This window comes from Notolepis coatsorum, assembly GCF_963971535.1.
Source record: "Notolepis coatsorum genome assembly, chromosome: 8".
Lineage (NCBI taxonomy): Eukaryota > Metazoa > Chordata > Actinopteri > Aulopiformes > Paralepididae > Notolepis > Notolepis coatsorum.
In genome coordinates this window covers 75,234,824-75,260,827 of record NC_140172.1, presented here as the reverse complement: position 1 = coordinate 75,260,827, position 26,004 = coordinate 75,234,824, and the positions used below count along the sequence as shown (strand labels likewise).

Here is a 26,004-nt window from a genome sequence, read left to right as displayed (position 1 = left end):
GATAACTGTGACGCGGCTCTCGCCTTCTGTACTAGTAGCGAAGCAAAGATAGTATCTGCTGTGTGCAGTCACAGTGCACTGCTGACAGAAGTGGATGAGAGTAAATTATATGAATGAATCGGTTTTGACCGATGCAAAGACGCTAACAACAAGATGCATCGCGAGTTCAGCCTGAATTGTAGCCGATGCGGACTTATTCCACCGGTGCACTCACATCGTGAACGTTTATGCCGGTGCACCGATACGTATATACAGTAGTGTGTGTGTGTGTGTGTGTGTGTGTGTGTGTGTGTGTGTGTGTGTGTGTGTGTGTGTGTGTGTGTGTGTGTGTGTGTGTGTGTGTGTTTGTGTGTGTGCTTGCCGAGGCTCACTAAGCCTTTCTCCACGCATATTTATTTCTGAAGCATTTATTTATCCACTCTGGTTGGATGGTGTATTGTACTTGTGCTGTATAATAACAATACATTGGAATCTAATCTAATTTTGAGATCAGTCGCAAATCGCTTCCTGTTGAATGGATCGATTGAGTGCAATGCCAAACCTCTGCTGTTCGCCGTTTACGCTTGTCTTCACAGCCTAGAATATGACACGCCCACTGATGATGTCACGATTCGCAAGGAAAAACCAAAACATTTCCGGTTCCACCTGAGCACCAATTTTTCACATTCCAAACCAATTATTCCCGGTGTGAACGCGCCGGCCGGTTCGAGATTACGTTCGGGAACCGGCTCCGGCACGGAACCCTGCCGGTGTGAAAGGCCTATCTCATAACTGCACAGAGCGAGATTCAAGTCAAAGCTCATTTCTCTCTGAGTTTTATAAACATCCTCTTCATCAGAAGCTCTGAGCAGCAAGAGTTTTATAAACATCCTCTTCATCAGAAGCTCTGAGCAGCATCCTCTTCATCAGAAGCTATGAACAGCATCCTCTTCATCAGAAGGCTGTGAGCAGCATCCTCTTCATCAGAAGCTCTGAGCAGCATCCTCTTCATCAGAAGCTGTGAGCAGCATCCTCTTCATCAGAAGCTCTGAGCAGCATCCTCTTCATCAGAAGCTGTGAGCAGCATCCTCTTCATCAGAAGCTCTGAGCAGCATCCTCTTCATCAGAAGCTCTTCATCAGAAGCTGCAGTGAGCAGCGAGGTTCCTCAACAGGCCTATTTGATGCAACATACTTCCCATGGTGCTGAAAACTTTGACTCAGACTCACAAAATGTGTGTTTTGGGAGCAGTAAGCGGCCACTAACAACTATGAAGACTTTATATGTTCTGCAGTGCTACTGTGCTTTAATTAGTTAATTAATCGAATGCTTTATATTTAGATCAAATGCTTTATAAGTTATGTAAACCTTATTCATATTCAGTATTAGAGAAACTGTAGAAAACAACCCTACAAAATGAAAGGGAGTGCAAACCATGTCATTATATTTCAGGAAGCATCAGTTTGACAGTAAAACAGCCTGTTGTTGATAAATAGATTAATTAAATCTTGCTGTGAGTGATTGAGGGTAAATCCCTCCATTTAGAAAAATTACAGCAAACAAACTAAACAGAAAATGACTTTCTGTTGCATCGTTTTATGATATGTGAGTTTTATATGGATAGAATTATTTATTATAGATTTTAAATGGCCTACATTAAAAAATATATTTTTTCACAAATCACTCCTTGTGTATATATATCCAGGTATAGGAATATATGAGCTAACCTGAAGTCAGCGAGGGAGGGGCAGTCCTCCACACTACACAGCTGGAACTCATAGCTGTTCCCAAAGCAGGTACGCCCTCCATTGGCTGGCCTAGGAATGACAGAATAGGGCTTGAATAGAAGCATTAAAGGAAAGTTCAAGGAGTGGGTGAAGGCTAGTTCCCAACAGTCACGAAATACACTCCAAATACAACTCCAAAACTTTCCTGTAAACATGTTGTGACCTGTGTATTTACCACAAGAGAAATAAAAATAAAATAATTAGACTGGGTGCAGTGATTTCATCACCTCAAAAGCCCTATGCATTATGCACTTTACCACTTTAGGGGATGTTGATATCAACCTTAGCATTTGTCCTTTTATTATACTGTCTGTGTTTTTAAATTTCTGTACTGTTTCTACTCTGCTCCTGTATTGGATTAGTTGTAGACACACAGTGTTGCTCTGTACCTGTATTCCAATGTGGATTCGTCCATACATAGCAAATAAAATCTCTCTCTCTCTCTCTCCTGAAAAACAGGGCTTTTGAGGTGATGAAATCACTGCGACCAGGCAGCAGTGGTTTGGCAAAAAATAGTTCAGAGTATATATCTGCTTAGAAAACGAAAATGTCAATTATTTTTCTCCACGTGGTAAAGGTCATGTTCTAGAGCCTCTCCCTCATGAAATATCTGTGGATGTTAAAATACCATTAGTACAAATGCATTTATCATGTGACTTATGACCTCACCTTCTCTATGCTATTCACCTCCCATTCAACTCCAATCAGTGTGAAACATAGGGCTAGATCCACAAAGAATGGATTGCACGGTGCTAGTTGCACCCTTACTTACAATTCATTATGAATTGAAAATGGAGGACCCTGATGTAAACAAGACGATAAGTCTTTCTCTGGTCTGCATCCGCTTAACAATTGTGTGTATTGAGCCGTACTGTATTGTACCCATTCTGCAATCTGGATTTTTTTTTGGTACACTTTTTCTCCTCCTTTTTCTATTTTTTCTCCCATCCCAATTTAGCCGTGCCAATTCTCCCCTCCCCTGTCTTGATCATTGCTCGCATGTGCCCCCCACTGGCCGGTTGTAGGGAGGATAGAAGCCCATCACATGTCCCCTCCGATACATGTGGAGGCAGCCAGTCACATCTTTTCACCTGCCAGCGCGGACTCTCATTTGGCGAGGAGTAACGTGTAGGAGGCTCACACTGCCCCCGCCTGTTACCGCCCACCATTCTGACACCTGTCACTTGGCTCCCTGTCACTTATCTCCCCTGTCACTTATTGTCTGGGTCTCCTGATTGGCTGTCACGGGGGTGTGGTTGGTATGTTGGAATGTGGCTCTATTTAACCCTTGTCTCTCTGTTGCTCATTGTCAGGTCTTCACACTCTGTACGGAGGTAACGCGGCGGTTCCTGTCTCTGGACCCCATTAAGATTACTTTATTATTCTCTCTCTCTCTCTTGCCGCTCGGCGACTGTACCGTATAAATACTCTTGGTGTACTGTACCATTAAATTGGACCACTATTGAAGAGTATACATTCTCCGTCTCCCACATCCGGAACGATAGATACCCGATGTTGAATGGGCCATAGTAATGTCGATATAGCTATAATATTAAAAAAGTTATAGCCCTGCAAAGAAGGTGAGCGACTCCATAGGGGTACAGCACTGGCAGAGAGTGGTATAAGATGGGCAAACTGCGTGGCAGACAATGTGTTAAGGGGATGCAGACCAGAGAAAGATTTTCATCTTATTTACATCAGGGTCCCCCATTTTCAATTCATAATGAATTGTAAGTACGGGTGCAACTAGCACAGTGCAATCCATTCTTTGTGGATCTAGCCCTTAACTTGTGAAATGCCAAATTATGTACTAACATAATCCATAGAAGAAATATGTGTCAACAAAATGTTCATCAGGCTTAGAGTTAGGGATAGAAGAACAGGGTTAATGTTAGGGTTCTGTCCTGAGGAAATAATGTCCTTGCCTTAAAAAGCATTTGTGTGCCGTACAATTGTCAGTCATGAGGACTATGGACACCAAGGATGGGTCAGAAAAACAAATAACCCAATAGTTGTCAAAGTTGACTTAATTTTTTTAATATGCAGGTTATTGCCTCCAATAAAGTCCTGAATTTTCTATTCCAGCCACTAGGAGGGAGTATTGTGTCAAACAACACCTCCACTTGGAGTGCTGTTCCAACTTCCTGCCTGGCCTCTGGCCTGCATGCTCTTACACTAATGTTATTATTCCTCCTTGGTTCAGCAACAGCTGGCTGCAACATAGCGTTAGTTCTGTGGCAAATATCAAATATTCAAGAAGATTTGATGAAGCTGTTGTCTAGTGCAGGGGTTCGCCAGATGATATATAAAAATTAAAAATAAAAATCCAAAAGAAAATGCAGTCAGGCCACTGAACTTAAAAGCAGGCCAGGACAGTGTTTCTAGTTGCAGCAGCGCAATAGTTAGATAACCTATGTGGGGAACAACCAGGAGATCACTGCAGCTCACACAAGTTAGAGAACTCTCTCTCTCTCTCTTGCTCTCACACACACACACACACACAAAGGGAGCCGCATGTGATTGGTGGAGGCGGGACCCTTACAAAAAACTGTTGTTGCCAATCATTGACACATGCTAGCCTGTAATAATCCCCCCCAGAAAAATCGACTTTGCATTTGATATATTGCAAATATATGCCATCACACACACTGGCATTTAAAGGGTTAGAATTATAAAATATGTGGTGTTATGATCAGGGCTGAAGTTGAATAAAAGATTGTATTATTTTCAATCTGACATTACAAAAAAACTGAAAATCCATCAAAATCAGTGTTGTTGCTAATCATACAGCCTGTTTTTTAACAATAATTTGTGATGCCATCACAAACACTGGCATTTAAAGGGTACAAATAAAAAAAATCCTGCACCAGAATGCAGGAAATGAAGTCTTTGTAACAAGAAATTTCCTGGTCGGGGACCCCCAGACCCCCTGCTTAAAAAGTGGCCTGACTGGGGCTATATTTTGCACTATATTTCCTGGCCTGAATGATTTCCCCAGTCCGGCCCTGGTTAAAAGCTTCCAATGCTTATTAGTGTGTGTGCGTTTGAACGTGTGCATGTTTCAACCATACCTCCTATAATAGTGGGGGTCGCGGCTCTCTGACACCGTTATTTGGGGGTCGCGGCCTGAAAAGTTTGGGAACCCCTGGTCTAGTGTGGGATATGTGGACCAGAGTTGTTGCTACCGTGGTACCATGTCCACAAGGCTGACTCATCAAAAAAGCATCTGTGAGAATTACGGACCTAGCTAACAGTTAATCAAATTAGCCTAGCATGATGACGGACCTAACTAGGAGTTAATCAAATTATCCTAGCATGATGACGGACATAGCTAACAGTTATTCAAATTAGCCTAGCATGATGACGGACCTAGCTAACAGTTAATCAAATTAGCCTAGCATGATGACGGACCTAGCTAACAGTTAATCAAATTAACCTAGCATGATGAACATACGTTCCATGGAAAAGTGCTACTGTAGATGCCTCGGTGAGAATTATTTTCTTTTTTACCTGTCATCTGTTGTAGTTTTTGTGAATGAGGGTGCAAACAGACTATTCTGTTATTCGTTCAGACCACCCACCAACTAACCAACCATGAAAAAGTTGTGCAGTTTCCAATGATACCCTAACTCTAACATGAAGAGATCTGGGATGCATCCTAACATGAAGAGATTTGGGATACACCCTAACATGAAGAGATCAGGGATGCATCCTAACATGAAGAGATTTGGGATGCACACTAACCCTAACATGAAGAGGTTTGGGATGCACCCTAACAGGAAGAGATCAGGGTACTCACGCTGGACCATCACATCGTCGTGTGCGGAAACGAACCCCAGCACCGCAGGACCTGGAACAAGCCCCAAACGGACTCCAGCTGCCCCAGCTGCCATCTTTTCTCAGAATCTCCGGACTTAGTTTGATGCAGTAGCTCTTAAAACAATGCTGAGACACAGAGAGAGTGGGTCAACTAGCCATTCTATCTTTATGGCTACTAAGTGTCTTATACATCCATTCTAACTATATGGCTACTAAGTGTCCTATACATCCATTCTAACTCTATGGCTACTAAGTGTCCTATACATCCATTCTAACTATATGGCTACTAAGTGTCCTATACACCCATTCTAACTATATGGCTACTAAGTGTCATATCTATCCATTATAACTCTGATTTGTCCTATCTATTCCATTCTAATGCCATGGCTACTAAGTGTTCTATCTATCCATTCTAACTATGAATTTAACTGAATGTTTCTTATCAATACAGATTTAAATTAAATGTGAATTTAACTGGTCAGTCCTTACTAATAAAGGTTTGAATTGAATATTAATCGAACTGGACGGTCCTTACTAATGAAGGTTTGAATTGAATATGAATTGAACTGGTCTTACTTTACTAATACAGGTTTGAATTGAATATGAATTAGGGATGCCGCGATCGATCGGCCAGCGATCGGTATCGGCCGATATTCAGTATAATATGAGATTGGGGAATTCCGATAATGCTTTCTAGTCGGCGATTGCGAAAACCGATCGATGACGTGAAAAACATGAGCCAATTCTCAGCGGAGTTGGTGTCATTGTCGCATGTTAACTAACCTAAAACATGTCGGCGGTGTGGAACTATTACAACGTGTCTGAGATAGATGCAACAAATGCCATCTGCAATGTATGCCAGGATAAAATACCTTGTGGGGGAAGCAATGTAAAAAGTTTCAACACAACAAATGTAATAAGACACTTGAAGTCCCATCACCCAGAGGAGTATGGAGAGTTTGTTAAGCTTACCGCAGAGTAAAAAGAAAAAGGCAGATAAAGAACCAAAACGGCCGCTAACGCCAACCACTTTAGAGAGCACCTGTGCATACTGTATTACCGTGATAGTCAGAAGGCTAAGGCAATCACAAGAAAAGCCATGGAATTCATAGGGCTGGACTTAGCCATTAAGTGTAATCATGACGACGGACTACTCTCTCACATTGAGCCCTGCTACACTCTCCCAGGTCGCTGAAAGAGACAACAAGCATTCCGTGAAGACCCACCCTACTCTGCCTCTGATTCGCAGACTGTGGGTGGGGGAATGTGATTGGACCAAAGCAGAGTAGACAGACACACACACAGACAGTGGAGCAGTCGGACATGCAAAGACGCTGCTTGGAGTAGAAATAGCGGATAATTTTGACTCGCTGCATTGTGGTGATGTCTTGCAGATAATACAGATAATACATGTGAAAAGTATCATTTGCTCAGAGTCCAGAAACAGTTGTGGTTCGATCCGGATCTGGACCGGAGTCCGGACTTTGAGAATGCCTGTGTTAGACCTACAGTATAATACTGCCAGCTGCTATAACAAAACCAAAAACGATTGGTATCAGCAGTGTATCGGCCGATATGGCTCATAGACGATCAGTGATCGGTATCGCTGGCAAAAAAACGGGATCGGGGCATCCCTAATATGAATCGAACTGGTCAGTACTTACTAATAAAGGTTTGAATTGAATATGAATTGAACTGGTCTTACTTTAATAATACAGGTTTGAATTTAATATGAATCTAACTGGTCAGTCCTTACTAATAAAGGTTTGAATTGAATATGAATTTAACCCTTACCTTGCCCAGACCACACTTGGTGCCATCGATGGGCGGACTCTTCTTGGTCTTACAGAACAATGGGTTATCAGGGTGACTGCACCACAACTGTTTACACGGGTCATAGGTGCTGTACTAGAGAGAGAGGGGAGATATATAGATACATAGATAGACAGACAGACAGACAGACAGACAGACAGACAGACAGACATACATACATACATACATACATACATACATACATACATACATACATACATACATACATACATACATACATACATACATACATACATACATACATACATACATACATACATATATATTAGGGATGTCCGATATTATCGGCCTACCGATATTATCGGCCGATATTTGCATTAAAATGTGATATCGGAAAATATCAGTAACGGTTTTCAAAAAAAGAAAAAAAAAATTATTATTATTTTTTATTTCTATAACCTTTATTTACCCAGGCAAGTAAGTAAGAACAAATTCAGATTTTATTTATTGTCAAAAGTATGCATAATGTTGTGTTAATTCCACAACAAGAGATATGTAATGTTAATTACCTGAAATTATTCCGTTTTTTTTGGGGGGGGGGGGGACCCTGCATATATTGGTATCGGTTGATATTGGTATCGGAAATTAAGAGTTGGACAATATCGGTATATCGGTATCGGTAAAAAAGCCAATATCGAGCATCCCTAATATGTATATATATTATGCATACATACATAGATACATAGACAGATACATATACTGTAGATACATATGCAGATAGATAGATAGATATATAGATAGATAGATAGATAGATAGATAGATAGATAGATAGATAGATAGATAGATAGATAGATAGATAGATAGATAGATAGATAGATAGATAGATAGATAGATAGATAGATAGATAGATAGATAGATAGACAGACAGACTTCACTAACTCTTATTGTAAACCAACACTTCCCTGATTGATACTGATTGATTGATTTATTCACCGCTGTACACATGCTGTATCCCGCCCCAAAGTCAAAGCGACACTGTTCATCCATGGAGTACTGGAGGCCTGGTAACTGAGGCATCGCAGGCCAGTCATGATCAAACGGGTCGTCACGGAGACAGTCATAAGTACTGTAGAGACAGAGAGAGAGAGAGAGAGAGAGAGAGAGAGAGAGAGAGAGAGAGAGAGAGAGAACTAGAGGGACTTTTTATAGCACTGTGTATATATCTTGAAGTACTAATTAGAGGACATTTTTCCAGCATTGTGTATATATCTTGAAGTACTAACTAGAGGTACTTTTTCCAGCATTGTGCATATACTGTATCTTGAAATACTAACTATAGGTACTTTTTCCAGCATTGTGTATATATCTTTAAATACTATAGGCCATAAGGTGAAGCCTGTTATCGTTTCATCCCGTTCCCACCTCGGGGGACTACGCAATTTTCACTCTGGGTGAAAGATATATTGGTGTAGATTTAGGAATAAAAAGTTCTCCATTTAGAGCAATTCAAATTTTAATGTCGGGACTAGATCTTTCCTAGCGAACGGATACTTGGTCATCGCATAGTTATATTTGATGTTATTGGTGCGAGTTCTGTCACGTGTCTTGCGCTTGACCAACTTGTTGGCAAGTTACAGACCACAACACATTTGTGTAAACAGTCTAACGTCACGTTAGCATGCTATCTAACGTTCGCAAAAAAAAATCTAAACAATGTTATATGCATATACGCTACTTGCTATAGACGTTTCATCAGCACAAAGCGATTGGATACAGTACTGTATATTTGTATGTCTTGTATGTCATACATTTCTTGATGAAACAGTACTGTATATCTGTATGTCATGTATGTCATAAATGTCTTGATGAATTGAAAATGGGGGACCCTGATGTAAACAAGACAAAAGTATTTTTCTGGTCTGCATCCCCTTAACAATTGTTTGTATTGAGCCGTACTGTATTGTACCCATTCTGCAATATGCTAATAAAGTTTTCAATCAATCAATCAATCAATCAATACAGCTGAGAAACGGGCCACAACGTGTTCTGCAGCTCAAGATGTGGATGTAGGGTCTGAGCTTACAGAACATAATTTGCAAGACCATGATATGCAGCAAATTTGTATCAAAAACACTTTACCTTGTAATTCCCAACCTGCAATATTAAAGATGCTGGTACAATTTTCTAAAGATTGAGGTTGTACACATAAAACAGTTCAGTTCAGCCAACAAAGAGGCTGCTATTGGTCGAGTGCAAGACACGTGACGGACTCGCACCAATTACATCAAATTTAACTACGCGATGACCAAGTATCCGTTCGCGAGGAAAGATCTAGTCCCAACGTTAAAATTAGAATTGCGCAAAAAAGGGTAGATTCTAAATGGAGAACTTTTTATTCCTAAATCTACACCAATAGACCTTTCACCCAGAGTGAAAATTGAGTAGTCCCCCGAGGTGGGAACGAGAATCGTTTTCTAGCCACTTCTCAGGCTTCACCTTATGGCTATACTAACTAGTCTGGGTGTAACGGTACACAGAAGGCACGGTTCGGTACATACCTCGGTTTTCCTCATTGAAGGAAAAAAAGCTACAAAAATCCCAAATGTATAAGGCTAGGTTTCTTGCATAGTCCTCCCTGTATTCGTACATCCCCCCTGTATGTACACCATTACACCCCTAACTAGAAGTACTTTTTCCAGCAGTGTGTATATATCTTCAAGTACTTACTACAGATACTTGTCAAGCTCTGCCTCGCTGCAGCGTGACCAGTGGTATCGCTGGAAGGAAGCCTGGACTAACGGAGCCATGATGCTGCCCATAGGAACCTCATCACCACACTCATTACCCTGGCCGTCATGTTCCATACCCAGCCTAGAGACATAGAGATAGACACATAGAGAGACAGATAGATAGATACATTCATTACCCTGCCCATCATGTTCCATAACCAGCCTAGAGACATAGAGATACACACAGATACATAGATACATTCATTACCCTGCCAGCTTTAGCAATCCTGATTCCTGTCTATTTTATTCAAAAGGAAGATATTGATTTAAATATGTATATAGTGTGACAGACTCTGGGGTGTGTCGAGCTGTCACCAGATTGGAATTAATAAAATACACACGGCACAAAGTAGAAGCAAGTTTAACAGCAGCTTTATTGCTGTTTAGGGGGAAAACGAGGTTAGTGAGAGTGTCAGCCAGTCCGTAATTATTGAGAATCGTCTTGGTCCATTAGCGGGGTTCGGTACACATTGAGCGGTTCTCATACGAGCGGGAGCTGATCCGGGAGAAGAGACGTCGGACAAACAGGGGTCGATACACATGCGGGTTCTCAGATGATCGGGGGTTATGGCACACAGCGGAGTCCTCCTTCCAAAAGTTCATAAACACAGCATGGGGTCACACAGTCAACAATCTTCCTCCTCTTCTCTCTCTTCTCTACTCACTTCCTCTAGTTCCGTACATGTTTCGTCTCAGCTACTCAAATGATTCTTTCTCTCTGTCTCCATTTTCTATGCTGCTTGATTGTGTGTTGATTGCGCTCACCTGACCCATGCATGTCTGGCACAGGTGCGCTGCATTGGCGCTGACGCTCTAAGGGGGCTTTCACACTAGCCATTCGGGGTCGAATCAGAGCACGATCGCACCAAAATAGAGTGTGATGAGAACGCTCCCCCCCGTCACCGGGGACGCTGACAACGGCGGCAGTAATCCTTGACCGCTTTCTTGATGCCTGGCCAATAGAACCTTGCATTGATCCTCTCTAGGGTTTGTTCTACTCCCAGGTACGCTGCTAGCAGATGGGAGTGGGCTATCTGTAGAACAGAGGGGACAAAAGGGCACCAACAACAGTTCTATCTGCAGGCTGGCTTTCATGACCACTTGATACAACAATTGTTTTTTAATTGAGAAGTGTGGGAACATGATTTGCCTTACCCCATTGATGGGCTTCCCGTCCACTACGGTCACCTGTTGTAGGGCACTGGTGAGGTTCACGTCTTCGAGTTGGGTGCTCCCGAACCAACCGGCCAAGGCGGGAGGCATGGGTTGGGCCTCCTCGTCTAGGTTGATGGGGAATAGGTCTCCAAGCTTTGCCCTCCTCCTCGAATGGGGTCACACCTTCCTCGTTCCTCGCCGCCCCATGTCCAGCTTCCTCTTCAGGTTCTGGTGCCGTGGCGCTGGACTCTCCCTCGGAGAGCGGGTCGGTGGAGGCCTCTGGGTCGACGTCCTGAAACCCACAGAGGTGTCGGGGCATGTGGCGCTGTCTGGGAGGTGTTGGGGTGGGGGTTCCCCTAGTTGGTCGTCGGCCGTCCAGAGGCCTCCACTGACCCAGGGGGGGAGAGGTTAGTGAGAGCGTCAGCCAGTCCGTAATTCTTGAGAATCGTCTTGGTCTGTTTTAGCGGGGTTCGGTACATATTGCGAGGTTCTCATACGGGCGGGGGCTGATCCGGAAGAAGAGACGTCGGGCAAGCAGGGGTCGATACACATGCGGGTTCTCAGTGGGGTACTCCTTCCAAAAGTATATAAACACAGCATGGAGTCACACAGACAACAATTTTCCTCCTCTTCTCTCTCTCTTCTCTACTTACTTCCTCTCGTTCCGTATAGGTTTTGCCTCAGCTACTCCAATGATTATTTATCTCTGTCTCCATTTTCTATGCTGCTTGATTATGTGTTGATTGAGCTCACCTGTCCCATGCGTGTCTGGCACAGGTGCGCTGCATTGGCGCTGACGCGCTCTGCTCTGCCGGGAGTCTCCTCGGATTCCCTAATATGGGCATACGCCAGCCGGTCTGCCACAATAGCCACAATAGCCTATATACAGTATAACACAGCTAGCACAAGCACTACCATAGCGTGGCGTGGAGAGATAACACTCTCTGGCTGGTAAAAAATCTCTCTGGCTGGTACTTTTTAAAATCTAAAGCTAAAACGTACATTTTGTTCCCTGTTTTTCAGCATTTAGCTACAGGCATGGATACATTGTATTTAATGGTAAACAATGTCATAGTAATGGGTGGGTGATATATTATTTCAAGATAATAAAGTAGCTATAATGAGTGAATGAATGAATGAATGAAAACTTTATTTAACAGATTGCATAATGGGTACAATACAGTACGGCTCAATGGGATTGAATGGGATTCAATAGATAAAAAGCAGTAATGGCATGTAGGTTACTCAACCTACTCATGTACAGTAGGAATCCACACTACACAGCATTTATAGACATAAATAAACGTTATGGCTCATCTCCTACTCTGGGTATTCAGTAGGTGGTGTCAAAGAGGCAACTATAATAATTATAATGCAGGACCTGTTGCAGAGGTCTTTATTCAGGTCACTACTCATGTGACCTGACGATACTAGTCAAACATTTTGAAATATTAAATTGCAAATAGAATCAATTGTTGTTGGTAAATTAATTGTTTAGATTAATTGACTAATCGATAAAAAATTTGCTACAGATTAACTGTTAGAGCCAAATGTATGATTTTGTTTACTTTGTAAACAGTTGTATAGGTCTATAGTCTATATTTCATATATTTCATACAGCCGATAGAAGCACTTAAAATGCCATAATCTATATAATCACTGTTGGAGCCAAATGTATGGTTTTGAAATTATTATTATTATTATTATTATTATTATTATTATTATTATTATTATTATTATTATTATTATTATTGGTATGAATGAAGTCATGACTTATATAAATAATGGGTTTTGTGATCTTGTATTGTTGTAATTATTATATTTTTGATAAGCTAATTATGGAGATGCATGTGGCTAATTTGGGGAAACAGGCATCCAGTGTTTAAAATGGGCTGGCCGTCACACAGCCAGTGTTCTAAGAATGTTTGGTATGTGGCGACACGGTTTTTTGACCGCTGCAGAGCAGCCTATGGTTTTGATTTATTGATTCTACAATATGATTTCGCCGTCAAATGGTAAGATAAACATTTCCTAAAAGTTCATTGTGGGGATTATTGGAATCCGAAGATCTGCAAGGAAAATCTGAAAGGAAAATAAATGTCATATATAAAATCCGATCTCCCGAGTGCTGCTATCTGAGCGCGTCAACCAAGCGCATACCAGTAGAACCAGAAGGTGCATTTACGTTGAATAAGGATTGCATCTTTATAGTTAAAAAAAAACCCGCTGCTTGTTGATGAAATGGATGTTGTACATGTTTCGCGCTGCGAATGGAAAGCGAGCGGTATCTGAAATTTACTACGGATCCAAGACTTCCGCGTTGCCGTGTTGTTTATGAATGAATGCGCTCCGCCCTCCGCTGAACGGCTGTATCCAACGCATCACCGCGGTGTGTGTAAAAGCATATGGGAGGTTTCAATGCACCCAGAAGGACTGCATGAATGAAGTGCTTTTAAAACGTGCAACGCGGCTGAAGTAAAATAAAACTGAAACGTTGTGTTGGTGTTTTTGTGAATGGAGAAAATGCCTGATCAATTGAAAAAAGGTGGTTCTGAACAATCGAAGGAAGAGGGTGGAGCTGAGCATGAAGTGTGCAATGTTGCATTGGTGAGATCTAGGGGTGCTCCCGCGCACGCGCATACATGTTCCCTCGCGTGTGCACAGACCAGCTCAAGCAAACCCCCCACAGGGCTTGTATCTTGGTCTTGCACTTCTCTTTCTTTGTTATGCTATGCAAAGACTAGGTGATAAGTGCCGGGTACTTGGCGCACGTCGCGACAGTAGAGTGAAAGTTGTGAACGCATTTTTGTGTGCGCGCGCGTGCACATCCGTGCGCGCACTTCTGCTCAGCGAACTGCTCGGACGGCGTGGTACCACTGCATCACTGGTGAGATCCAAACTGGAAAATGAACTTCCACAATTGTGCAGTGACCTGGGTACATGCAATGACTTGCTGTGTGAATTACTGACCACAGAGGAGATGCAAAGTAATCAAGTTGACTGCAGGCATGCGTTGTTCATGGGACGGGGTTGCACTCCGTGCAAGCCCACATAAGTACTCGCTATTTGCATATCAATAGCACCGGTCGTCAGGTGTGTTAAATACGTTCTCAGATACATTCACACCTAACTTTTTGTGAATGACATGTGTTACATTCCATTCGTAGAGGCAATTAGGAACTGTCTGTAGTCTGCTGCTCAAGCAAGGGGACATTTATGGGCATTCGCGGGAGCGTGCGCACGCGCCGGGAGCGCGCGTGCACGTGGCACCATTAGGTGCGTGCAATCCCAGTTGATTTCAATAACGCACCACTGGGTATGACCCCAAAGTGGAGTCTTTTCTGGAGTACAAGGCTACAGTTAAAATTTTTATTTCTGCTGCTTCCGTTCAGAGTGAATCAACTGTTGTAAAACCACGTGACAGAGTTTCACAGAGGTCAAGGTCAAGCACCCCCGGATCATCTCTTGGCTCACTTAAGGTTACTCTGGAATGTAAAGAGGCAGAGCTTATGGCAAGAGCTGACAGGTTGGCACGGCTACAAGCTATGGAAAGGGAGGAAGCCAAGCTTGAAGCTGACAGGTTGGCACGGCAACAAGCTATGGAAAGGGAGGAAGCCAAGCTTGAAGCTGACAGGTTGGCACAGCAACAAGCTATGGAAGTGGAGGAAGCCAAGCTTGAAGCCAAGCTGAAGGCAAATCGGGAGCAGTTTGAACTGGAAACGGAAATAGCAGCAAATGCTGCAAAACTGTGAGTCATAATCAAATATGAGCATTCTGTTGTACAACCTGCCACTGCCATGCTCCCACATCCCACCATGCCCCATTTAGAAGATGGGATGAATGACTATCTGGAACATGGACTACTTGACGTAGAAAATTATGGGCTTGTGGATGTGCATGGTCAGGATCTATTTTCAAGCACAAACCTGGAACCTGAGTTCATTCAGCTGCCTCCCCCAACTGTACAGAGAGCAGCTATCAGAGTGGGTAACCCCAACAATAACACAAGCATCGTCAATGTAGTTGGAGCTACTTCCAACTTCCAAAGTCTTGTACAGAATATGCAAGAAAACACAAACTCCAGTGCACAAGCCACAAAGGCCCAGCCAAGGCAGTTGCCACCCCCATCCAGCAGCTCATCTTCCAGCTCTGGAGGAGATGAAATGAGCAACCTGGTAAACATAATGGAAAAACAAAATGTGATAACCGAAACACTCGTTAAACAACAGAAACTGTCTTCATTACCGCCACTCAGTATCCCATCATTTAATGGAGATCCTTTAAATTACCAGTTCTTTATCAGAGCATTTGAACATGGTATTGAGAAGAAGACAGAGGACAGTAAGGACACGCTTTATTTTTTGGAGCAATACACTGTTAACCAACCAAGAGAGCTGGTGCGTAGTTGCCAGTACAGGCAACCTGACACAGGATACACAGAGGCTAAAAAATTGTTGAAGCACCATTTTGGAGATGATTATCAGATCGCCACGGCCTCAACAAGGCTCTCAGTTGGTCGTTTATCAAAGCCGAAGACCCAGAAGCTTTAAAGGCCTTCTCAGTATTTCTCAGCAGCTGTCTGAACACAATGGATACAGTGGACTACATGCAAGAAATGGACCACCCAACTAATATGAAAGCCGTTCTCTCCAAGCTCCCATATACATTCAAAGAGAAATGGCGAGCTATAGCTTGTGACATACAATTAAGAGAGAAGAGACAAGCCAAGTTTAAAGACCTGGTGCTGTTCATAAATAAACAGTCAAGGATTCTTTCCCACCCTGTGTTTGGTAACCTCAAAGATTCTCATGCCACCACAGCGGCCAAAACCATTTATACTCCTGCGCCTGCTGCATCCAGGGCCAAACAGAGTATGAGTGGTTTTGCCACAAGTGTAACAACGCTACAGGCAGCTACTGAAACAACAACAACACCACCAGCAGCAATGGGACCGAAAGACAAAAGGGTTAATCGGCTGCCCAACCGCTGCATGTTTTGTCAGGGAGAGCACACTATTGCCACCTGCCTTAAGATCCTCAAGAAAGCCCACAAGGACAGGCTGGAGTTTCTGAAGACTAAGGGGCTGTGCTTTGGATGTTTGGATCTAGGGCACATGAGTAAGGGTTGTACTCAGAGGCTTACCTGTAAGGAGTGCAAACTAAAACACCCCACAATCTTGCACATCGCTAAAAGGCCACAGCAAACTGAAAAGGCTGTAGCAAGTGCTGCTTCCAGTGTGGACTTGGTGGACAGGGGTAAGGATGGACGGAAGGATACTGGGGCCGGGGAGCCCGAAGGCATCCTAGCAATTGTGCCTGTAAAAGTGAAAGCACAGAAGGGTAATAACATCGTAACGACTTATGCGTTCCTAGACACTGGGAGCACCGCAACATTTTGCACTGAAGCACTTCTACAGCAGCTCCAAGTAACCGGCCGAAAGGCAGAAATACTGTTGAAAACACTAAACAAAGAGGAATCCACTAAAACCTCTGTCGCATGTGACCTGGAAATATTTGGTCTGGAGAGTGATGAGTACGTACAGCTTCCACACGTGTACACTCAGAAGGAGATTCCAGTAGGTAAAAATAACATCCCCACGCAAAAGGACGTGAATTCATGGCCGTACCTGAGGGAAGACATCAGGATCCCTCAGATTGATGCAGAAATTGGTCTGCTAATTGGATGCAACGTGCCAAAGGCTCTAGAGCCATTGAGAGTGATTAACAGCCGAGGGAATGGCCCATACGCCGTTAAGACTATCCTGGGTTGGACGGTAAATGGACCTGGACCGCTAAGGACAATGGTTCCATCCCGCACTGGAAATAAGTGCAAACAGAATATCTGTCACAAGAGTGGAGGAATTGCTGCAGCAGCAAGTCAAGCTCGACATCTCGGAGCACGAGGAAAGGAAGGAAATGTCCAAAGAAGACCATACGTTTTTGGAGTTAGTCTCCAACTCGGTCACACTGGTGGACGGACATTATACTATTGGGCTTCCACTGAGAGAAGAGCGACTTGAGCTCCCCAACAATCATGGTGTTGCGGAACAAAGAGCTTCAAACTTAAAGAGAAAGTTTCAAAGGAACAAGAAGTTCTATGAAGACAGAAGGAGGCGTGGTCCTCATCATCGACGACACCTCCCCAAGAAACTCTTGGTTAATGGGCCAAGTCACTCAAGTCCTACCGGATGCAGGAGGATTCGTGCGGCAAGTGCTGGTTAGGACAAAGATGAGCACACTTCGCCGGCCAATCTCAAAGCTGGTTCTGCTGGTAGAGGCCCAAGAGGAACCACATCCTGCATCCACTCCCTTCTCTTCACCCTAAGATGGCCCTTATCCTGCCCCCCCCCCTCCCAAACAGACACACCCCCCCCCCCGCCCCCAAGAAGACACACTACCCTCCCCCCCATCCTCAAGAAGACACACTACCCCCCCTCCCTTTACACACGCACACACATTACACGCATCAACTACACACAACTATTTCGTAGATGATGAACTGTGCGCTACATTCTTCACATTCACGCTACGCTCAAGGAGTAGAAGATTGGACAGTGTGCAATGTGACGCGGACTTATTGTGATACAAAAAAAATATTGTGTTGGCTCTGTTTAAGCATGTTTTTGGTAAGGTTCCACGACAATTAGGGGCCAATAATCAATACAAAAATAATCGTTAGTTGCAGCCCTAATGTACACATATAATCAGTCTGAGCAGAAATTATACAGAATTGTGGATTACACCCACGTTTATACAATAAGATGAACACAAGGCTTGCATACATAGAAACAACTATAAAACACAGTCTAGGTGAGGTAGTTCTCATGGGAATGCAGCATGGGATGATGAGCTGCACCTGGGCCTACAGTAGCAGAACCTGAGACCCTAATATTTTGTTATGAGATAATTGGTTGTTAAAGTGGTTCCAGACAAAACATGCTCTCTGTACACTAGAGAATGTATGCCCAGTATGCTGGTTTATCGTACATGGAGCAAAGTGATAATACAAGAAATATTGTAAGAAGGTGAACATAGATTATTCTATAATATCATACAGTTAACATGTTAATCAACTATTGTTCAAGAAGTGTCCTAATACTTTTTTAGTTTTTAAACTGCAGATCACACCGCCACCAAAAAGCTTGAGAGGCAACGCAGTCGTGGGATCTGGTGGTGTGGCCGGTGCAAAGAGGAGGACCCTCCTGATGACTCTGAGGATCTGGTGGTGTGGCCGGTGCAAAGAGGAGGACCCTCCTGATGACTCTGAGGATCTGGTGCTGTGGCCGATGCAAAGAGGAGGACCCTCCTAATGACTCTGAGGATCTGGTGGTGTGGCCGGTGCAAAGAGGAGGACCCTCCTGATAACTCTGAGGGCTTAGTGTCGTGGGTCCAGTGTGACAACTGTCGCAAATGGTTCCAAACAATTTGTGTACAGTGGGAGGTGGACGACGATGACACCTATTGGTGTTGCTGGTGTATGGATGAATGAGTGTATGAATTAATAAATGTATGTATGGTGTATTATGTATTATGTTGTAAATAGTTCTAATAAAAGTTGTTGATGTTTACATTTTTATGAAGTTATGAAGTGCTGGCTGTTGTGTCAAGTTTGTCATATCTTTCAAACACATGTACTCACTATATGTTAAATAACTAATGTTAATGTGACTAGTGATTGCGATTAGTATTTGTTTGTTAGAAACAAAGTACTGTTCTTGTTGTACTTAATTCAGTGTTAGAAGTGATGAATCTAAACCAAAATAAGTAATTAAAAAACCATATACATTTGAGTTTTGAACTGAAATGGCCTGCAGTGGGCCCATGGGTAAGTATTCTTTCGAAATCAACTTCCAAAAAGTACTTTCTGTAGTCCAGTAGATGGCAGTATCGGTTATAAAAGGTAAAACGGCATGTCAGAAAAGGTTGTGTATGTCAGAACTACAAATCCCAAGGCCCTTTGTCAATTTGTGAGGGGTCAGCAACAGATTAAAGGTGAGGAGCCGCAACCTGAATAACGTGGCCACAATTGGCCAAGATATTAGCGCAACAAAAGTGCACCGCTAGCGTACGTCTGTTGTCCAAAGACGGACATAATGTCACGTACCAGCGCTTGCGACCACAACTCGGCCCGCCCCTTTCTCGGCTAGACCGGCTAGAGTTTTCTTTTGTTGTGTTTTTTTATGTGTTTTTTTCTTTTCTTCACATTATTATAAATTGAATGTATAAGTACTTGTTTACTATAAAAACGAACAGTTAGAATATCTAAAATAGTGTCAAACCTGTGTTTAAATTTAGGTTGTTCACGGACTTTATTTCAATGAAACGGGGGCGTAATTACTGTATTTGCATGTGAATCAAACCTAGCCTGCAGCCCGCAGAGATTTACATTGGGGGAGTGTTTGAAGCGACGCACTGGCTGTTTACACTTTCAATGGGATTAGCACTCTGGATCAGAAAGAGATGAATGCATTGGATCTAATGAACGAGTACAGGAACTTTGTTAAACCAGTTGATTCAGTCTTGCTCACCGGTGAAAACACCGCGCTATTCAACGGAATTAACTGAGATCGGTCGAGATGCGTCTGCATGGGTAAGTTTAAGAATGTTTGTTTATGTTTACAGTAGCATGTTTACAATTCCGCATCTTTGATAAAACTACACCAAGTTTTTCTGCCGACCACAAGTCCAACCATGTCACGTTTATTACATTAACGTTAGCGTTAGCTAGCTAGCAAGTTAAAGTTGCTAACGTTATATTGATAGCTATTGTTTCAGATAGCAAGGTGGAGAGCTGTAAACAAGACGAAAGTGTATGGATGCAGGGTCCATGTGTGTGTGTGTGTGTGTAATAACAACAAGTTTATAATCTCAGCACAGATTGCAGAATGGGTACAGTACAATACAGCTCAATACACACAATTGTTAAGGGGATGCAGACCAGAGAAAGACTTTCGTCTTGTTTACATCGGGGTCCCCCATTTTCAATTCATCATAACATTGACATACATGACATACAGGTAGACAGTACTGCTACATCAGTGTCTAAGAGAGGTGATGAGCATCAGATAGCAAGGTGGAGAGCTGTAAACAAGACGAAAGTGTATGGATGCAGGGTCCATGTGTGTGTGTGTGTGTGTAATAACAACAAGTTTATAATCTCAGCACAGATTGCAGAATGGGTACAGTACAATACAGCTCAATACACACAATTGTTAAGGGGATGCAGACCAGAGAAAGACTTTCGTCTTGTTTACATCAGGGTCCCCCATTTTCAATTCATCATAACATTGACATACATGACATACAGGTAGACAGTACTGCTACATCAACAACAACTTTGTTGCTTTTTCTCGTTGTGACATAGATGTAACAATAATTCTGGTGTCAAAGCAGCATGGGGGGGGGGGGTACATAGCTTCACAGTCCTATACAGTCCAGATAGGGGGTCCTGGAGAGACAGGGGTCCTGAGGAGAGAGAACTCTGATTCAGCAGCACTTAATTATGTTAATGTTATTCAGGTGAGGGGCGTTGCTGGAGGGGGGTTTGTTGACGCCCAGTTGAAACTGTCTGAAGTGTGAAAAGTTGCCTTCCTTTGAGACACCTTTTCACCTCTTAGGAAATCTAGAACACAGCCAGTTTTAGAAGTTATAATTGGGCACATCGTGTTCAAAACATTCTCAGATGTCAACATATGACACATCATTTGAAAGCTTAGATTCTGTACTTTAGCAATCTGGAATAATCTGAAAAATGAAAATGTAGAGATCTGGCATAAAGCGCTGTGAGGTGACTTAAGATTTGAATGATAAACAGCAAGGACAAATAAAGCATTGTTAATTTGAAAGAAACTTAAATGAAAACAGTGCAGGGTTATATTTGTTATTGTTTGTGGACATTTGATAGAATCATAGCTAAATGTGGCCACATTTGGACACCTTGACATTAGATAGAAAGACAGATGTGATTTTGGTGGTTGTAAAATGTGTGTCTCACACGTGTCCTGTTTCATGAGCCACGACAAACGCTGAAGAGAAGCCGTCTTCTTGGGTGAGCGTGCAACTCCTCACTGGATGACACATACCAGTGACTGGAGCATATCCTAGAGAGAGAGAGAGAGAGAGAGAGAGAGAGAGAGAGAGAGAGAGAGAGAGAGAGAGAGAGAGAGAGAGAGAGAGAGAGAGAGAGAGAGAGAGAGAGAGAGAGAGAGAGAGAGAGAGAGAGAGAGAGAGAGAGAGAGAGAGAGAGAGAAAGACAGAAAGAGAGAGAGAGAGACAGATGGACAGGCAGAGCGAGACAGAGATGGGATTCAAATTCTGGCCCCTCCAAAGCGTTACCTTATTGTCTAGAATAAAGATCTGTGGCTAACATAGACTCGCTAAACCAGGGGCGTTTTTAGGGTTAGAAAACATTGGGGGCTTCAGCAATTTTAGAGTAATTAGAGATGAATACTGAATAACTAGAATCATTAGAGGTTCTCAAAGTGAGGTCCATGTCCATGAGAGGGATCTGGGCAGTCCCCATAGAAAATTCAAAGTTAACAGGACCAAATCATTAGTTTCTTATTTATTTATTTAACCTTTATTTAGCCAGATAAAACATTGATCTGGTCCAAGAGGCCCCAACAGGAGTACAAATATACATATATACATATACTGTACATACATACACACATATACACCAATAACAAAATAAAAACAGTTAAGAATCATACACATAAGCAAATAAACAAACAAACATATGCACAGCCTATGTACAAAAGAAATAAACAGTTCATCTCTAGTCTTTACAGTTTTCTTCAATTGCATAAACACTCAAATCAAAAGTATTACACAATTATCAAAACCTTACACTCAAGGAGCAAAACATAGGCCCAGATTTGCACCCCTATAAGCACAATGTCAGCCTCACACTTTTTGCAAAACAATACACACAGAGCAAAAAATTATCTTGCCAGATCCAGCTAGGCAAAGAGATAATGTCTATTATTTTCTGTACTCTATTTAAATTTTTTCAAAATTTCAAAAATGTTTTTGTTTTACTGTCATTTTAACCTGTACTGGATACAGTATTTTATGTTTGTCTGATATTTGCTGAGCTTACAGTGTTATGCACATAGTAGCATGAAAACTGCGACATGTTTTGTTGTGATTCTCCATGTTGAAATGTTGACTGATTTGGTTATATGGAGAGAAGATTTATATTTTCATCAGTCTGCATCATTGATTTGGGTATATGGAGAGAAAATGTTTTTCTTCAGCAGTCTGCATCATTGATTTGGGTATATGTAGATAAATAAATTATATTTTCATCAGTCTACAGCATTGGTCTTGTGTAGTGTTTGGTGAATTTATTGTATATTTGCACATTCTCTGCGTACTTCACTTACAGTACTCTAATCACTGAGAAGTAGAATTGCTAAATGTATTTTAGGTTAAGCACAGCAGTGTGAGTAACTGGTTCAAACAGAATTAAGTCATATAAAATGTGTGTTTCATATGGTAACAAAATGTAGTTTTTATAAATTAGTGTATGGTTTTGACAAGTGTTTAATTTAGCAAAGGATCTGAGGTGTTCTGATAATTGTGTGTGTGGTTGTGCTAATTGTGTGTTTTGAAACACCGGGCCCCGTTTTCAAAATCATGCTTACGCAATCGGAAAAAAACGTCTCATAAAAAAAAGATTCGATTTTGGGGTATTTTCCTGCCTTTGGTCCGCTTTGCATTCACATCTCAAATGCAGGGTTCACTTGCAAGAGTGAATGAGCTTTCACACCACCCCAAACCAACCGGACTATCCGAGGAAATGAACCAGGGTTCGATTAAAGCTTATTATAGTTTATCACAGTATCATGAGCATGTCTTTGTCAGTGGACACTGGACATGGGTATGGATGGCTCCAGGTGCTGCTGCGTTAAAGTGCACATCTTCAATATTTATCTGTACTATTTAAAAGCACAGTGCAGGACACACTCAAAGGTTATCGTACCTCAGAGATGGCAGTGGACATGTATGACAGGACAAAGGCCATAGTAATGGCATTTTGTGGCACAAGCTCAGACCTCAGCTCAGGAGATCAGCTGAGACAGAGACAGTTCTATCCAGTCGTCGACAGAATGCTGCAAGAGCTTGAGAGCAGGGCCCTGTTTCTTGTACCTGGTTCAACTAAGTCGATCAAGATGTCATTATCCAGCTTCAGTTAACCCGATGTTCGAAGCCGGGATTTTCCTGTTCCTCGAAGGTGGATTCAGTCTCGTTAACTCAAGCCAGACTTGCGACTCAGGCTAAATGCGCGCGGCCGCTTCAGGCGAAAAGCCAGCACGTATCGATGGCAGAGATCCTGATTCTCTAACGGCATTGATTGATTAATTGATTTAAAACTTTATTGACAGATTGCAATACGGCTCAATCGCCTCGCCGACAAGTTAAATGCGTTATCTATAGGCTAATTTTAAGTCCCTCATTACCTCAATCAATCAGATTATATTTCTTTAAACTTGCCTGCTGGATTGAATAATCAAATGAGATCTTGCTAGCGAAAATAATTAGTTAAACTTATACAGAATTACGATACGGCTCTCTTACCCATTGATTGATGTATAGTCGATCTTTAACTTATCTCCAATGTGGTCTAACGGGTTGTTGTTTTGACTATCACGCAGACGACCGGGGTTCGAGACCCTAGTCTTTTCCTTCTTTTTGCAATATAGGAATAATTCAATTTGGTGCACGTTGAGAGCTATATAAAGAATGACATCCTCAATGCATGTAGATTTATAATATTTTAACTTAAAACCAGGCTACTTTGGCGTATAATCATTAATATTATATTCAAAAAAATCATATTGGAAACACCGGGTTTTGAACCCCGGTCGCTGGGTTGGCAGGCTTGAGCACTACCGCTGCACCACTGTGCCAGATGGGATAAATTCATTGTTTATACATTAATGAACGAGAGACCCGTGTTTAGAATATCCTTTGTTTTGAATGAAGTTTATCTCTTTATCCTCATTCATTAATGTGACGTCAACGGCTCATTCAATTTCTCAAATCCGTCAAACAGCGCATCTCATCAGACATCTTAATCCCAGTTACAATTAAAATAACGCACGAGCGAGCGCCACGGTATATATAACGTGCATTATTTAGGACAAAGTGAATTTAGTATCAGCATTTTGGGTCTATTTTACATTTCAAAAGCCCCCTCTGGAAGAATGGAGCACAAAAACGTAATTCAGAATGGTATAATGCAGATCGTAGACTGTGGGAATAGTTTCAGGAAACGGGCTGTCACTTCTTTGCGGGGGCGTGGCGATGGTTCAGGCTAACTTGAACTTAAACTCTGCTTTCGACCAGGCTCAAACTTTTGGATCTGTTGTCATGGTGATTTGGAAAATCCACGTACGGGGAACCGGAAAGTCCGGCTAACTCAGTTATCCAGTTAAAGTTATCCGGCTAACTCAGTTATCCAGGTACAAGGAACGGGGCCCAGGTTCTCATGAGTTGGATAACAACTTATGAGAGACATACACAGGCATGTTATCCAGCCTCAGACCAGTTTCTCTCAGTGGAATTGCTGCAACCCCTCGCCACACATTACAATATCCAACTATTGCCAGAGGAGATCACAGTTGCAAAGTGTTTCCTGGTCAGGACAGGCAGAGATGCAGTCCCTACTATCCAAAGTGTCTTTTCCCTCCTGGATGATAATAATAATAATAATAATAATAATAATAATAATAATAATAATAATAATAATAATAATAATAATAATAATAATAATAATAATAATAATAATAATAATAATAATAATAATAATAATAATAATAATAATAATAATGCATTTGATTTATAAGGCGCCTTTCAGGACACAAAAAAAAAGTCCACAAATCGGTGAATGAAAAACGTATAGGATCAAATGAAAACTACTTACTAAAAATGGATTAAAAGTACTTAAAACCAACAAAAAATACCAAACACTAACAAACATTCAGCACAGACAATGGGGATGCTGACATCTAAAAAAGAAAAAAAAAGAAAAAAAAGAAAAAAAAATGTAAACAATTTTTTTTTTTTTTTTTTTTAAGGTCCGGGGCTAGGAGAAAAACATCCGGGGCTAAAGCCCCGGAAGCCCAGGGCTAACGACGCCACTGCGCTAAACGTACCTTATTGGCTAGAATGAAGATATGCGGCTAATGTAGACTCTCTAAACATATCTTATTGTCTAGAATAAAGATATATGCTAATGTAGACTCTCTAAATGTTATCTTATTGTCTACAATAAAGATATGTGCCTAATGTAGACTCTCTAAACATGATTTTATTGTCTAGAAAAAGTATCCATGCTAACGTAGACTATTCTAAACACCTCATTCTCTAGAATAAAGATATATTATAACGTAGATGGCTTGTCTAGTGATGAAGATGGCGTACCTTGCATTCCAGAGGGCCCAAACTCTTGTCTAGTGATGAAGATGGCATACATTGCATTCCAGTGGGCCCAAACTCTTGTCTAGTGATGAAGATGGCGTGCCTTGCATTCCAGAGGGCCCAAACTTGTGTCTAGTGAACAAGATGGCATACCTTGCATTCCAGAAGGCCCAAACTCTTGTCTAGTGATGAAGATGGCGTGGTCGTGGTGCTCTGCATCACTCTTATCCTTCTTCTGCTGCAGGAACGCCCAGCGACACACATTCTCCAGACTCT

The 26,004-nt window shown here is 42.1% G+C and overlaps 1 protein-coding gene across 1 annotated transcript in view; it reads right to left on the bottom strand.

Moving 5' to 3' along the window:
* The window catches only part of LOC311233490 (A disintegrin and metalloproteinase with thrombospondin motifs 2-like), a 414,816-nt gene that overhangs the window by 157,673 nt on the left and 231,139 nt on the right, over nucleotides 1-26,004 (bottom strand). The window contains exons 7-13 of the mRNA XM_084320457.1: nucleotides 25,882-26,002; nucleotides 21,296-21,401; nucleotides 10,086-10,229; nucleotides 8,352-8,484; nucleotides 7,379-7,492; nucleotides 5,565-5,710; nucleotides 1,706-1,795 (exon numbers count right to left, since the gene is read on the bottom strand). Of these exons, the coding sequence (XP_084176583.1) occupies nucleotides 1,706-1,795; nucleotides 5,565-5,710; nucleotides 7,379-7,492; nucleotides 8,352-8,484; nucleotides 10,086-10,229; nucleotides 21,296-21,401; nucleotides 25,882-26,002 (854 nt within the window). The remainder of the gene's footprint in view (nucleotides 1-1,705; nucleotides 1,796-5,564; nucleotides 5,711-7,378; nucleotides 7,493-8,351; nucleotides 8,485-10,085; nucleotides 10,230-21,295; nucleotides 21,402-25,881; nucleotides 26,003-26,004) is intronic.